At 38.9% G+C, this 14,534-nt stretch overlaps 1 protein-coding gene across 1 annotated transcript in view; it reads right to left on the bottom strand.

Annotated features, from left to right (window-relative positions):
- The window catches only part of ptprn2 (protein tyrosine phosphatase receptor type N2), a 109,029-nt gene that overhangs the window by 35,990 nt on the left and 58,505 nt on the right, over positions 1-14,534 (bottom strand). Inside the window, exon 11 of the mRNA XM_029529336.1 lies at positions 8,966-9,030. Within this exon, the coding sequence (XP_029385196.1) occupies positions 8,966-9,030 (65 nt within the window). The remainder of the gene's footprint in view (positions 1-8,965; positions 9,031-14,534) is intronic.

Raw genomic sequence — 14,534 nt, 5'->3', positions numbered from 1 at the left:
TGATGGCACTGTAACATAATAATACTGCAACGGTTCATTATTGTAAATGCATATAATCAATCTAGCCTATTTTCACTCGCAAACATAATTACACTGTATGACTTTTTGAGAGGCTGCGATAATGTCTTTTCTTTCCTCCTTCTTCAACATGAATAATGTAATGAACAGTGACTGACATGTGATTGCATGTGTTTATGGACCTTGCTTACCAAGACCCTTGTGCCTTGTTGTTTCCAACAGAGCAATAAAATTTCATCTATTAGTTTTTGAGGACGAAGAAGGCAGAAATTGTGTCATTTTATGTTTCGTGGGCCCAAAGAAGGGGACATTTAGATTGCTGATTCACTTTTCCATGTTCCAGATAAAACGCATGCGGCTCAGATGAAACCGTAAGCAAACACGTCCAATTCATATCAAGGAGATGTGCCGTAACTGCTCATGCATCTAAACTGCATACATGTATCTGCGCTGTTTTTCTTCTGTCTGGAGGTTAACTGTGTATGAATCCTGCTTGATGAACTTGTAGCAGCTTAGATTTATGACCAGACAATCCTAATTTTACACATGTAGTCAACTGCAGCAGGGAGTACATGTACACATGAGCAACAAGGTGATTTTAAAGTTTCACATCTGGGCCATATTTGCAATGATTACATTACATGTTAAGATGAAAGACAAAGTATAAAAACATGTAATAAATATCTTGTTCATGGCCACAGGGCCTACTTAGCTGCAGTTATTGAAATATATAATTTTATACTAATATTATCTTTAAAAAAAAAAGTTCAAATGCAAAAGAAAAAGTAGATAACTCAGCTGAAATATTCTACATGTTGTTGTGTAAACAGGTTTGATGTAGAGAGTATTTGTGTCTCAAACATGTGTGATGTGCACATGGGTGTGATATTGCACATGGGTACACAGTAACACAGTAGACAGGAAGTCACTGTGCAACAGAGTGGTCTGGTCTGGTTTCATTTGATGCTTTATCACCACAGATGAAAGATATTCATAAATCCTTGCAAGTCAAGGTCAACAGATAAAAGACCATAACAGCTCATTAAGCAAGTTAGTTGACCTTCCTAGGCAGAAAGTAACTAGCAGTTACAGCGGGATTCACCATTACAGTCAATTAAAGTCAATAAGAGATGATATGACGGTTAATTAAATTTAATTTACTAGGTGCAACATGGCTTCTGAATTGCGTGTCCACTGAGCGATAACTAGTCTGCTTCTTCAATCACCCACAAACTTAAAATGTGGAGTTTGGGCTAATTTATAGCTGTAAATGAACATTTGATTTCATTCCTGAAGGCGTCATTTTCACACCAATCAACAAATAAACATTGTTAAATGCTTTGAGGTACTAATAACCTGCACCAAATGCCTTGGTTAAGGTGCAATCTCTGGGAATCGATTGAGGGAGCAGGAGAAGATACACCACGCTAAAACAGTTGACAAACAAATACAAGTGGCCGAAATTTTTATGTGATGTTAAAAAGATTTCCATGGGCCACTGGTTAGCCTGCAGGAAGGGCTTTTCTTGCAGCTAGCAATGCTAAGGTGCCAGATGCGCTAGGCAAGCGGTCGCATGATAAATGGCAGAAGGTGAGAGCTCTGTGGCTGGGCCTGCGTGCACGCTGGCCCCGCATCCCACTGCCTCTCTCTTGGCATGCCGCTTGTCAGGCCAAATGGCAGCCGCATCCTCCTTCAATGCTGACATTTAAAACCTTTGCCATGCTATCCAGCTGTGGACATCGCAGGTCCCCCCCCCCCCCCAGGCAGGCAGCCTCCGACCCTGCTACTGCCACTGCCACTCAGTAAATTACCATAAACAGACAGAGCTTTTGTTCAAACAAGCGCGGCAGCATTTATTATGAAAGTGCAGGGCATGCTCATAGTGGACGATGGTCCAGCATATCTGAGGATATTTTTGCTTGAAAAAAATTCTGATTATGAGAATTTTTTTTGAAAGAAAGCAGCTGTATGGTACGGATCGTCATCCAAAGCAAAAGCCAGGAAACATATACAGTGTAGGGTCACACTCTCAGACACGGATTCAATATGCCAGACGTGGACTACGTTAGTCACACTCTTCAGCTAAAACAGTCTAAAATCTAACCTGTTCCTCTTGTTCGAGTATAGAAGCCAGGTATTCTGTAGCAAAGCGGGGTGGACTCCAAAAGTGAAGCACACAACAACAAGCAAAGTAAACCAACCCATGCAGCTAACATTAAATTAGTTCACCAGCTGATGGAAATCTGTCATTCACAGCTTCCATTTCTATAACTGTCATTGGCTACAAATGAGAGATGAAAATGATTGACGATAAAAAAAAAAAATAAATCAACATTTACTCTTTACATTATTTTACTCATATATATTTTGAAACTCATTTCATACTCTATTTTCCATGTAGTAATTTTGTACACACTTCCAGTAGCAGAGTAAGAAATGAAAGCATTTTCCCAGCAGCATATAGAATCATAAAGAGCCCTGCAGCAGGAGTAGTTGAGTTCAGTCATCTCCACATTCGGGATTTATTGTGATGAATATGGAAGGGAAACAGCAGGGCATCTTGTCAGTCCCTATTTCTGCTTACAATACACTGAGGAGGTCAACCTGCACCCACAAAGATGTTAAAGGCCAGTATCTCTCCAGACTCACCATCTGATATTCAACAAACACAAAGGTAAGAAATCCAGTGTAGAAGAAGCTGAATTTAAAGTTCCTCCACTCGCAGTATTCAGCGGTCCAAACTGCACTGCGGTTACAGAACAGGTCATCCTGCATTTTTCAAACACAACACAACTCACCCTGCAAAAACTCTCTCATCTCTTACTGCTACTCAACTTTCACATACAACAGAATAGTAAAGCTGCAAAAGTTAGTTGACAAGCATGTTTCTGTGGAGGAACTTTTGGACCTACGGTATTTCTGTCTAATTTTATGTGTGCCTTAAATGTCTTCTGATTTGCACATGGGGGACTGGATGATAAGGTAAGTAGTATATTTGGAAAACGATTTCATTAATTTGAATTCCAGCTAATACAAACATAATTGAACAGATAACGTTTTTTTAAACATTACTAAACTTTATATACTGAGGTTATGGACTGTTAAATAAAATAAAATAGTTCATTTTGAAGTTTGGGAAACTAACAGGGAATCTTATATTTACAGCTGTCTGACACTGAGGGATAAACTATCTTAGATTCATCAAATAGGAGAACAATCATTACCTGCAGAATGAAACCAGAACAGGAACCATGGACCTTGCGAGGACCCTGACTTACATGAGATGTAAGAACTCACTGACTAGAAAAAGAATCATAAATAAGATGTTTGAAAGTTGTGAACAAACTCATGATTTATATTCGAGTATGTAGAATTTTTCTTACATTTGATCAAAAACTCCCTAACACCTCCTCAAGGCCTTGAGGCTTTGTCTTTTCCAGAGAAGAGATGAAACAAACAAAAAAAAAAAATTAATACCTTACAAAATGTATAAAAATTGCCCTTCACTGAGCTGTGTAAAAAAATCTCTGTCAACTACACACAATCATCGCACCTCTCTTTAACAAAGGCAGTGGAACATAAAAGAAGCAAAAGGTAGGAGAGTAAACACTTTACATTTTGACACTCATTAAAAACAGACAAGTCCACCCTTACCGCAGGGAGAGCACACGTCATTATATAGAGAGAGGCAAATACCAAACTGCATGGCATGGTATCAAAGACATTTCTGCAGTCCAAAGGTCAGGTGATGGTAAAAGGTTGCTGAGAAACTGAGCTGCTGGATGGTCTTTCATCTGTGGGAGGCAGCTGCAGTCTCCAAAGAGGCAGTGTTACTCAGGGCTGCAGGCACAGTGGGGCTGCTCCAATATGACATTTCACATCCAGATCTGCCACAGTAATGGCATTTTAGCCACTTTTAAAACAGCCAGATTGGCCTTCCTGCACTTCTGAAATTTTTATAGGCGGCAATTTTTTTATTGTTTGGATTTATTACAGTGTCTGAAGAAGATTGGATAGGTTGTCAATGTGGAAAAGGCAATTGAGGCCCAATGTGGAAATGAATGTGGCTGATACACACATACACACACAAGGAACTCACCTATCCACACTACACAACACAAGGATGGGTAGAACATATACCTCAGAGAACAACAAAGCCACACTCATTTCCTCTGAGGAGCTGCACTAAAATGAGAATAAGAGATCCCAAAATTAACATAAAAATATATTTTTCGCATCTTGCAATTCTTAAGAAAACACAACGGGAAAAAGCAACATAGGAAAATATGTTTTGAAGTAATGCATATACACATGCCGGTACAAGATCAATTTGTATAGCTCTTATCACAGTTATTTATTTTTTTCAGCTTGAGTGCCTGTCTCTTCTCTGTGGTAGGAAATGGTCAGTATAGTTTTCCTTTGAAGTCCCCACTGAAATTATTTGTCCCACTTGCTTGCATTTGCTGATGGCTGCACATGGTATTTGTTGTGGAGTGTTATATGCTACAATATTCAGGCTTTGCTAGATTAAAGGAAAGCAAAATGCACCGATACTGTCTGATAGCCACACACATCATATCAAAAGTATGGAAATAAATATTAATGCGAGACAGAGTTCCACCAACACAAAATGCTAATTTAAAATCATCACCACTGTGACTAAACCAGAAGTCCACTGGGCATGTTAAAATTGTTTGTACAAATTTCATGCTCTTTTTTTTTTTTTTTTTGTTGCTTATCTGTTGTTTCACTGTATTTAGGTTTGATAAAATCTAGTATACGGTCAATATGCAAAATTGAGCAAATTGCAACAATTACAAAACAGATTTGTTGTATCTTTTTTCATCTAAGCGTGTTCATCTGTCTGCCTAACCGTCTATCTTTGTACTACAGCTGAATTTCCAGATTTTCTCGATCACATCTCTGTTTATGCTATCAGACTACCAAAATGTGAACTAATGACTGAAACCTCACTCATTAATACTCTAAGGTCATTTCCTTTCATAGCAAAGCTGCTGCTACACATGAACCCTGATGCCATCTGACAAATTCAGCACACACTATGTTTTACCTTGTAAAACGATCACTAAAAGAGAAAGATGGAAATCATTTTGTCTCTCACACAGCGTCAGCCACTCCACGTCTTCACCAATTCATTTCGAAAGAGCAAGAGTCAAAGGGGAACCCCCATCTCAGGCACATGGTATTTGGCTGACCAATGCAGGAACTGTAATCACTCAGTCACTCTGCTATGGCTATTGCAATTATATGTCTGACCCTGCTTGCCAGCCAAAATTGAAGAAAAGGACAATAGAGCTACAACAATAATTCAGTTAGCTCATTAGTCGATAAACAGGCAAAATTGCTATATAATCTAATCAGCAGCTGTCAATTGGATAATTGTTTTACATTTAAAATCCTCAAGTGAAAGCATTGAACATCCTTTGGTTCCATCTATTTGCAGATGTTGTCTACATTACTACACTACAAAAAAAAAAACAACCCAAAAACAAACAAAAAACACTGTACATTTTACAATATTACTCAAAACCTTACATACTATTTGGAGAAGCATGAAAAAACATTGTCAAATAGATGTACTCCTGCATTATGGTACAGGATAATCAAAAGAAAGCTTTCTAATCCATAGTGAGAGGTCATCATTACAAGTGACCTTTCTCTAAGACGGGTTTTCATTAGAAATATAATGTAAGCTTCCAACGATTATAAAAACTGTGGTATTCTCCCTCGATTCCTCTACGCTTACCCATGACGGGACTGGAAATAAATTTTGATTTTATCTCCACCAACTTCCTTTATGTAGCCACAACAGAACTCTTTCTTCTTGATTTTAGGTTCTCAAAAGCAGTCAGAAACATGAGGATGCAAAAAAACGAGGAAAAAGATCACTTAAGCTTGATAAATACCATTCACAGCATGTGCTAGGGAAAGGCTTTTGCGTCCAGCCAAATATTGCTACGCACATTTGCTGTACATTTGCACATGCAAAACTTACAAACAAAACCAACATGCACTGTGCAGAGACTCCAGGGCTGCCATATATGATTTACATTTAGTGGTTGAATAATCAGCTGGCACACAGCTCAGGGAATTCTTAATGAGTGCCTCTTCACATAAGCAGTTTGGCAGAGTTATTTCAAACATGAGACTGTTGTCAAAGCATCACTGAATTGTCTGTTTATCTACTGACTTAATCACATGGGGGCCATCACATACATCAAGGCCAAACGTAGAGATGCAGTGCTTCTTGCGCTTAATTTGGAAATATTGAAGGAAAACAGAAAGCTGGAAAACACTGACAAATACTTCATCACAGCAGCATGTGAAATATTTTAGAAACAGCCAGTCATTGTGATTGTTCAAAGTAATTTATTATGAAGCAGGTACATCCGAGAGTAATTTGCTATGGCAAGGAAGATATTGATATGGAGCCTAGGATACACGAGGCAATATTTTCTCAGCTGTCAAAACTGTTATATACACTATACACTATTTTTTTATATATATATTTCTCTATATATCACCTGAAAATCCTTCATTAAGATTAAAAGTACACTAGAAGCCTCTTTTTCTATGTAGTCATAGTAGCTGCTTCAAAAAATATATCTGATTCTCCATTTTATTCCCTTTCTTGGGGAGGGGGCTGGTGGCAAGGGATGCATCATTCCTAAAAGGCATAAAGTTCTTTGTGCCTTTTAGGAATGATGCTAGTTCATGCTAGTCGAGGAAAAAACATGTGGTATGATTTGCCAGGGGGTATTTTCCACACTTTGAGTACTAATGGGCTAATAATAGCGTGGATATTCATATTTATACACAGACAGTGTAACTAGTTAGTGCTAAAGCTGCAAAAAGGCCATGTCAGGCATGAATATCTTTGCACTTCACTCCTTCTCCTCCTCACAGTGTTTCACATGTCTCCAAAACTCTTGAATTTCTGTGAGAAGACCTCCATTTTTCTTCTACGGCAAACAATTGTTAATAAGAATGATACTCAAATGAATTGCTTACCCCCCACACGTACAAACATTATTTACGGCAAACAATGAATTAATAAAATAATAATAAAAAAAATTTTCCTTTCTTTTCAGGAAGCCGACTTCCCTGCGATCTATAATGAAGTAGATATTGCTTGGTCTATTGATTGATGTCTCCTTCCCCCCACTTTGACATTTGCTTATCCTCGTCCCCATCTACTGCTATTGACATTTGGTCTATCTGGACATCTTCCTAAGCTGTTTTGTCATTTGTCACCTCTTAAATAAAAATGGAGGAGGGGAGAGTTGTCAGTGATAAGACTTAATGATACCAACCACAGTGATGGTTTTAGACAAGCTCACTGACAGAACACTGTCTGGAGGAAACGGAGCACTGTGTTTGATTAATTTCTCACTCTATACCTCTCAATTTTACCCAGCATACTTCTACTTTTGCCGCGAATAAGTACACCATTGTGCATCCACTCATAACTGTGGTCAATTTACTGCAAATTTACTGAAAGCAGGCTTTTGGTTTGACACCTTTTAAACTAATGTATTTAAAGAGCCCACTCCACAGGCCCTCCTGTCAAAAGCTACTATTTTCCCCAACTTACCCTCAACTCTCCACTTCTTGGATACAAACTGGTGAGATCAACACATCTATGTTGGAGCTGTTGCTAATAAAACGCCCTCTGGGTGAGTTTTCAGGGTTTATACGTCGCCATCTCTTTATTTGTAGTACAGTAAATGCTGCGCTTCCTTAACATGCATTTCTACAAACACAGACTGGCGTAGATTTTCTCCCCATGAGGTGGAAGACAGATTCTTCCTTTCTTCCCTCCCTTGTTTCATCCATCCCTCCCTCACCCTGGCTCCTGCAGAGAGGCTATTATTGCAGCTAATTATCTACAAATAGGCCCAATATGACAAACACAGCCCTGTACCAGTTCTGGCTAAGCCCAGAAATCAGTCTGAGTGGGAATAAAAGAATGAAAAGAAGGCAAGGGGAGGGAAAAAAATCACATTGAGAGGAATAAAGAAAAAAATGTGTATCAGAGATAATTGAGAAGAAAGTGGTGAAGACACTGTGTGGAATAAGATGAGAGAAAATGTGGTGCTAAAAACGATATAAGTGGGAGGCAGAGGAGGGAAGAAAGGCAGTGACACCAAAAGGGAGAAGAGAATTGAAGGGACTAAAACAGGAAAATTATCTTGTCTATAGCGTGTGATGGCTGTTGCCAATGGCAACTGTCCTGCAATGCACAGGCCACATCCATTTAGCTCCCAGCATGCCTCATGATCAGGGCAGCTCAGGGGTCTAAGGCTTTCTCTCTCATTTCCATAGAGAAACTCATTTACCAGGCAAGCATGGAGGGCTATGATGCCTCAATGGGTGCTTGATTAGATCCTTACCTCTGATACATATGAATATTTATCAGTGTTGAATGAATACACATTTACTCTCCTTTCATCTAGATCATCCCGAGTGTCCTCCTGTTCCCCTCTTAATTTTTTTCCAATGAATATGTCATGGGAGCATCAGGGCTCCTGACAAAGTGACAGCACTCAAAATAATCTGCTGATTGTTGCCCTGTGATGATAATCAACACTTAGTTTAAATTTCACAGAAATGCATCAGGCTTTTGTCTTGTTGTGTTTTATTTGCCGTGGAGACAACAGCTCTTAGAAATGTAAAGGAAACAAACAAGGGGAAGAGTAATCAAAGCAACGCGCTTAAGAGGATATGTGTTTGGGATTCATTGTAGCCAAAGATTTGTGTTTACCTCTACAGCTGAAGCTGCAGCTGCGTTACGGATGCCAAGACAACGATCTGAAATGACTAAGTTCTTCCTGTCCCATGAGCCCAAACAGAGAAGACACAAACAATCACCCTACAGCCACTCTCAATCACGCACAAAAAGGTATTTTTAGTGAGCATAACTTACATCACTAACTCCGGCCTCCACTATCTTCAGGTCTGTCTCCTTCTCCAGCTGATGCTTCTGTTGGACTGCATGGGGAGACAAAAGCAGACGAGGTGTTGAGTACGAGCAGTAGATGGCACGGCAGCAGATTTTTCAGTGAATCTGAAGATGAACCCATGGATCTAACAGCATGAGTCAGATGTCAGTCTGGTCATAGAGAATGACCACCTCAACCACACACGAAGACAAAAACGAAAATTGATCGTGAGGAGAAGCAAAGCAATCTTCATGATGAGACACCAGTCTGTTTTATAAAGAGTGGGAGTGCACGGATAGTTTAGCACCGTCGCCTCTGTACAAAGAAATTTCAGCTTGTTAACATGCTCTTGATGGCAATGCCTCCGTGGGTATGTTTAAGCTACATTTATGGCTGACAAAAACACCAGGTTCTGTGTCCGATGGGAAGGCCATCAATTGTTCAGATATTTGGACACATTTTTTCAAAATACCAAGACAATGAGTCCGGTTGTTGATGAGGCATTTCAGCACCAAAATGGTGGACAGGCACTGCCATTTAAAAGCCATGTTTAAAGGTTCACAAATACACATTCCCCATTTTCCCCTCGTGTAGACTGAGCCAGGCCTACTGAAGATTACAACAAGGCAGATGAAGTGCTTGTCAATTCACAGCACACAATAACTTGAGCTCCAGCTTTTGTTCTTGCAGTAATTAATACATCGCCCGAGTTTGATCCCCAAATCGGGGGATCTAATCAAATATGGCATGATATTTCCAACGCTTCATTCACAAAAGACATTCTCATGCAAATCGAACCAAAGTGAGGCAACGTTAAATATCCATTGCTCAAGATCACACATTTCGCCGACTTTTTTCCCCCTTCTGTGCTTAATGCCACTTCCTCACTTTGATGGAAACATTTATATTGAAAAACAAAATCAAAGGGGTCTTAATAGATTATTCCAAATTGTGGAGAGACGGGAAAAAAATGGAGCATAATTTTAATTGAGTTAGCATGTGAATGTGATTGGTAATGGGGAAAACGAAAAAGAGTGAGAGTTAAAGAGGAGACAGAGAAAGAGAGCAGGTCCTTTAAATCCCATTTCCCCAGATGAAGCCTATGCAAATGACCCTAAAGAGCTGAACCCCACCTCATACTCCAAATTCAGTGAGGGCCTGTTTAATTAGTATTTTAATCTATCACAATAATTCCACTCAGTCCACAATGTATGCAGCATTCCATCTAATTAAGCACGCTACCTTTAAGATAATCAACCTCGCTCTTCCTCGTCACCTTTTCTCTGTCTCGCTGTTAAAGATTCTGCAAACATTGATCATCCCATCAACATGGCAGCAAAAGGGGACATCGTATATTTTAGGTGTCAGCTAGGGACTTCTGAAGGAAGGCTAAAAGGAGAGTAAAGGAGGTGGTGACAGAGCTGGAAAGGTCAAATATACATTCAAAGGCTCTAAATTAGAAGGCCATATTAAAGAAGCAGACAGAGCGAAATGAAAATCTTCTGCCATTAGTGAAAGAAGTCCTCAACTGCCATGTCTCCAGGAAGAAACTCATTTTCATTTCATGTTGCCACCCTTGTATTTAGTCACAGACATATTTCCTTTCCAGAGATAGTTACAATACCTGCTTGGCCCTGGTGCTATTTAGGAGGGGGGTAATAAGCGTGGTAATTGGCCCCAGCTGGGTGAGAGCGTAGGTGGTGGGCGGGATGCAAAGCTGCTAAAAGGTCACACAATGTTGTGGTCCTAATGAGGACCCCTCTGGGATCCTAACACATCATGAGTCTAACTACGAAAGATTTGCTTGGATCCAGGAATCAACACTCATACATGTCACTGTGGCTGCAGCTCCGGGTTTGACTGGCAAGCTGACATTAATTGTCTTATAGTTAAACCAAAGTAGCCTGAAGGTCAGTATTTACTTGTGAATCAAAGCTGAGGACTCTCCAATCATCGTGAGGGAAAGGACAGTCCCACAACAGCCACTTTAAATGTAAATACATTGTACTTGCCAAGCTCATTAGCTGGCAACTGGATGGATCTGGGCTGCAGTGAAGATCCCACCAATGGATTGCTTGTTCTGTCACTGACTGTACAGATAACAGCCTACAGTGTCTCTTATTGGTCACCCTTTTATATTAACCTCCCACTGGAGCTCACTCACTCTCTCTTTTTCTTTTCGGCACACAGATTTTGTAAGCTTCAAATTAGCCACCAAATACTCCTGACAGACTGGAAAAGAGATGTCAGGTCTCATTTCAGAGAGGCGCCTCCAGCTATTTTAATAGGCATTGTCAGAGTCTATCTAGTCTGATCTCTAATATTGGGATGTGATCCCTGCTGCTGATTTGATCATTTTGGTTTCCAAGTCATATTGAGCCAAATCATCTGATGTTCAGGAGCAGAAAAAGAGCACAGTAAAGTCAAGAGGCATTCTCATGCATTCAAATGTGCTCTATTTTTATGAGCTTTTTATTGAAATCACATATTTGAGATAGATGGGAATTGCCAGATGAGCAGAGAGCATTCAATACAAATTTAGTGAAAGTGGATCACTAGTATTTAGTGAATAAATGTCTGGATAACATTATCACTTGTCTTCAATGCAATCGCATTTAGTCCTTTATGAACATAATGTTATGAAATTATTTTATTTGTTTGTATCACACCAGTATTAATACCACTAATTATTCTGTGAGAAAAGCTGAATTATCTTTCGAAATGGTGACTTAGCAATAGCAGTCTGCCTTATCATGCTATATCAGACTCTTTCATCTTGTTGAAATATTGAATATTATTACTATGATATTGCTACTTCACATCGAAAGCATTCAACAAACATGAGATAGCATTTATTGTGAAGCAATCAAAATGACCAAAAAAGCAAATAATACTTTTTCAGTGTTTATTCATATGATGGTCATTTTGGAATATTGCAGGATTTAAGGTCACCAACGTCACATTGTCCTATCCACCAAACTACTTGCACCACATGCAGCATCAAATAAGATCAAAATTTCAATTCCGCCTTTCTTAAAAAAATATTGGCTGCACAGTAAAAAAGTGTTTTTTTTTTATTGTTAAACTGCACTTGTAGTTACCACCAGTAACCATCAATAATAAATAATGTGAAAACTAAACCTGTGCGTAATGCAGCTACATGTCTCATACATTTATTATAGTCACTTAAAATTTCAGCTTCACTTTTATTTCAACTAAACCAATGCCTGTTTCCAAAGGAAAGTTTTCATCTTAACATAGGACTGTACAAAGAAGTGTGCTTTAATTTAAGCACTTTGTCTCTGACGATCAGAAAATGCAACCAGGTGAGAGGGGAAAACTGAGGCGTGCTTACAAGCTCATCAAGGGCTGACTGAAGAAGAGGAAAAGGCCATTTCAATCATCAATCTACACAATGATATATATTTTTCTAGACATGCTCACTAATGAGCGAAAATACAAAAAAACAAAAAAACAAAACACATTTAAACTTGATTTTATGTGACCTTTAAATTGCTTTGTAGCATATGTGCTCAACACAAATTATCTTGTGGTGAGCTTTAATTTGATTAAAATGTTACTTTTCTCCACCATATGCTGCAAACTGAAGCAATTTTGCACTCCTCATCATAGATTCTCATAGCAATTCAGAAATGATTATCATAAAGTCATCAGAGCTTAAAGTCATGAATATATATATTCATTTCTCTGATATACGACAGGGTTGTTATTGTTAGGAGCAATATAAATTCAGTGTCGGGAGAAAAATCACCCTCTGCAGGTTGTAAGTATTTTGTATTTCCACATGGCACAGCAGCCACAACACAGTCATATGATCGTAATGTTTCCTCTTTGGCCTAACAGGGGTATATAGTCGACAAAATACATATTTCACCACTCTCTGATTGATCTGTTAATATTGAATAACATCCACATCCATTCCATCTATCTGCCCCCCCCCCCTCCACTCCTCAAGTCATCTATTCACCACTTCCATCTCTCCATCCGTCACTCCAACCAAACAAAATGAAAGTGTTTATTGCGGAGGAGGGCTGACGTTCACGCCTCTCCACAGCCGTTAGCCTTATCAGCTGGCAATCGCTCCGATATTAAAGCTGCCATTCCGCCCATCACTTTCCCCTTGCACATATGATGGCTGTCTCTACCTATCAGAGCGGAGGGGGGACTGGGAGGGAGGGAGGACAGAGAGGGAGATGCACCTGATCCCCTAGACAGATAAGATTCACTGCAACCTATTTTTCAGTCAAAATCCAAGGCGGGAAACAAAAACAATAATATTCCTCCATAACTCCGCGTTTGAGGAAGCCACAGCACTGAGTTCTGAGCAGCTGCATATTTATTATATGTATGACATATAACATGTATGGGAAACCTTTACATTCAACTTCTGCAGGCTGATGTTTATCAAAATGTAAATCAGCTCGCAGATATTTTTTCCTTTAGGAAGGATTATTTCTTCTTCTTTTTATTGCATTTCCACCATAGCTTTGGAAATGCATCCTGGAAGCGATATTGTATATGAGGCACAAACAGGCTATCTATCTATCCGTCTGTCTATCTATCTATATTTTTTTTCATTTAATCAACTATTTTTTTTGACTGTCTCCATCTCTAGTGTAACAAGCCAAATCGGACAGCTTCAAATTTCTTGTTTCGTCCAATGAACAGCTGAAATTGATCATTTTCAAGCTGAAAAAATTACTCAACTAACCAATTGGCAGTTATTTAGCGGACTGGTTTAAATTAATTTCAAAGCATAAATGCAATTAAAAAAAAAAACAAAAACTGAATTCACCATCTGAAATGTAAATTTGAGTAGCAAAGACATGCACATCTTTGGGATTGAACTGTTAGTTTGATAAAAGAACTTATTTAAACACGTCAACTCTGGTTTTAGAAAACTGGGAAAGGAATTTTTCATACTTCTGTGAGGCAAAATTATTAATTGATTAATGATGAGTCTAACTGACAGCTGAATCAACAGTGACGATAATCACTAGCGGCAGCCCTTCTGCAATTTGCAAATTAAATAAAATTGAAAAAAGCGACAATGTTTCAAATTTAAGAAGCTGGAACCAGTCAATCTTTGGCATTTTTGCTTGATGAAAGATTTTACAAGATTAGCCATTCAGCAAAAATTGTCGCTCATTATCAATTGTCAATCAGCTGAGCTCGAGTCTACACTGATTAATATATATAAGAATGGCAAGCGCGCTGTTTCCCACTCACACTGGTTGCTCATGATTTTGCTTAACGCAATTAAACACAATTTAACACAGTGGATCCTTTAATAATATTGCTGTAAAGTAGCATATAGTACATATGGTGTATAATAATGGTATGATTCCACCTAATTACTGAAAGGTACATTGAATCAATTTAACTGAACTGAAAATATGCCGTCTTCTTTGCAAGATGATGATTTACACTCTAATGTCCAATCAGCAATGCCAATCACATACCACCATGTCTGTCACATGGTAGGACCATGTTGTTAACAGCGGGGACTCCTGGCTGGCTCACTGTTTATTC

This window comes from Echeneis naucrates, chromosome 20 (genome assembly GCF_900963305.1).
Source record: "Echeneis naucrates chromosome 20, fEcheNa1.1, whole genome shotgun sequence".
In the NCBI taxonomy this organism is placed as follows: domain Eukaryota; kingdom Metazoa; phylum Chordata; class Actinopteri; order Carangiformes; family Echeneidae; genus Echeneis; species Echeneis naucrates.
This window is presented reverse-complemented; position numbering and strand designations above follow the sequence as displayed.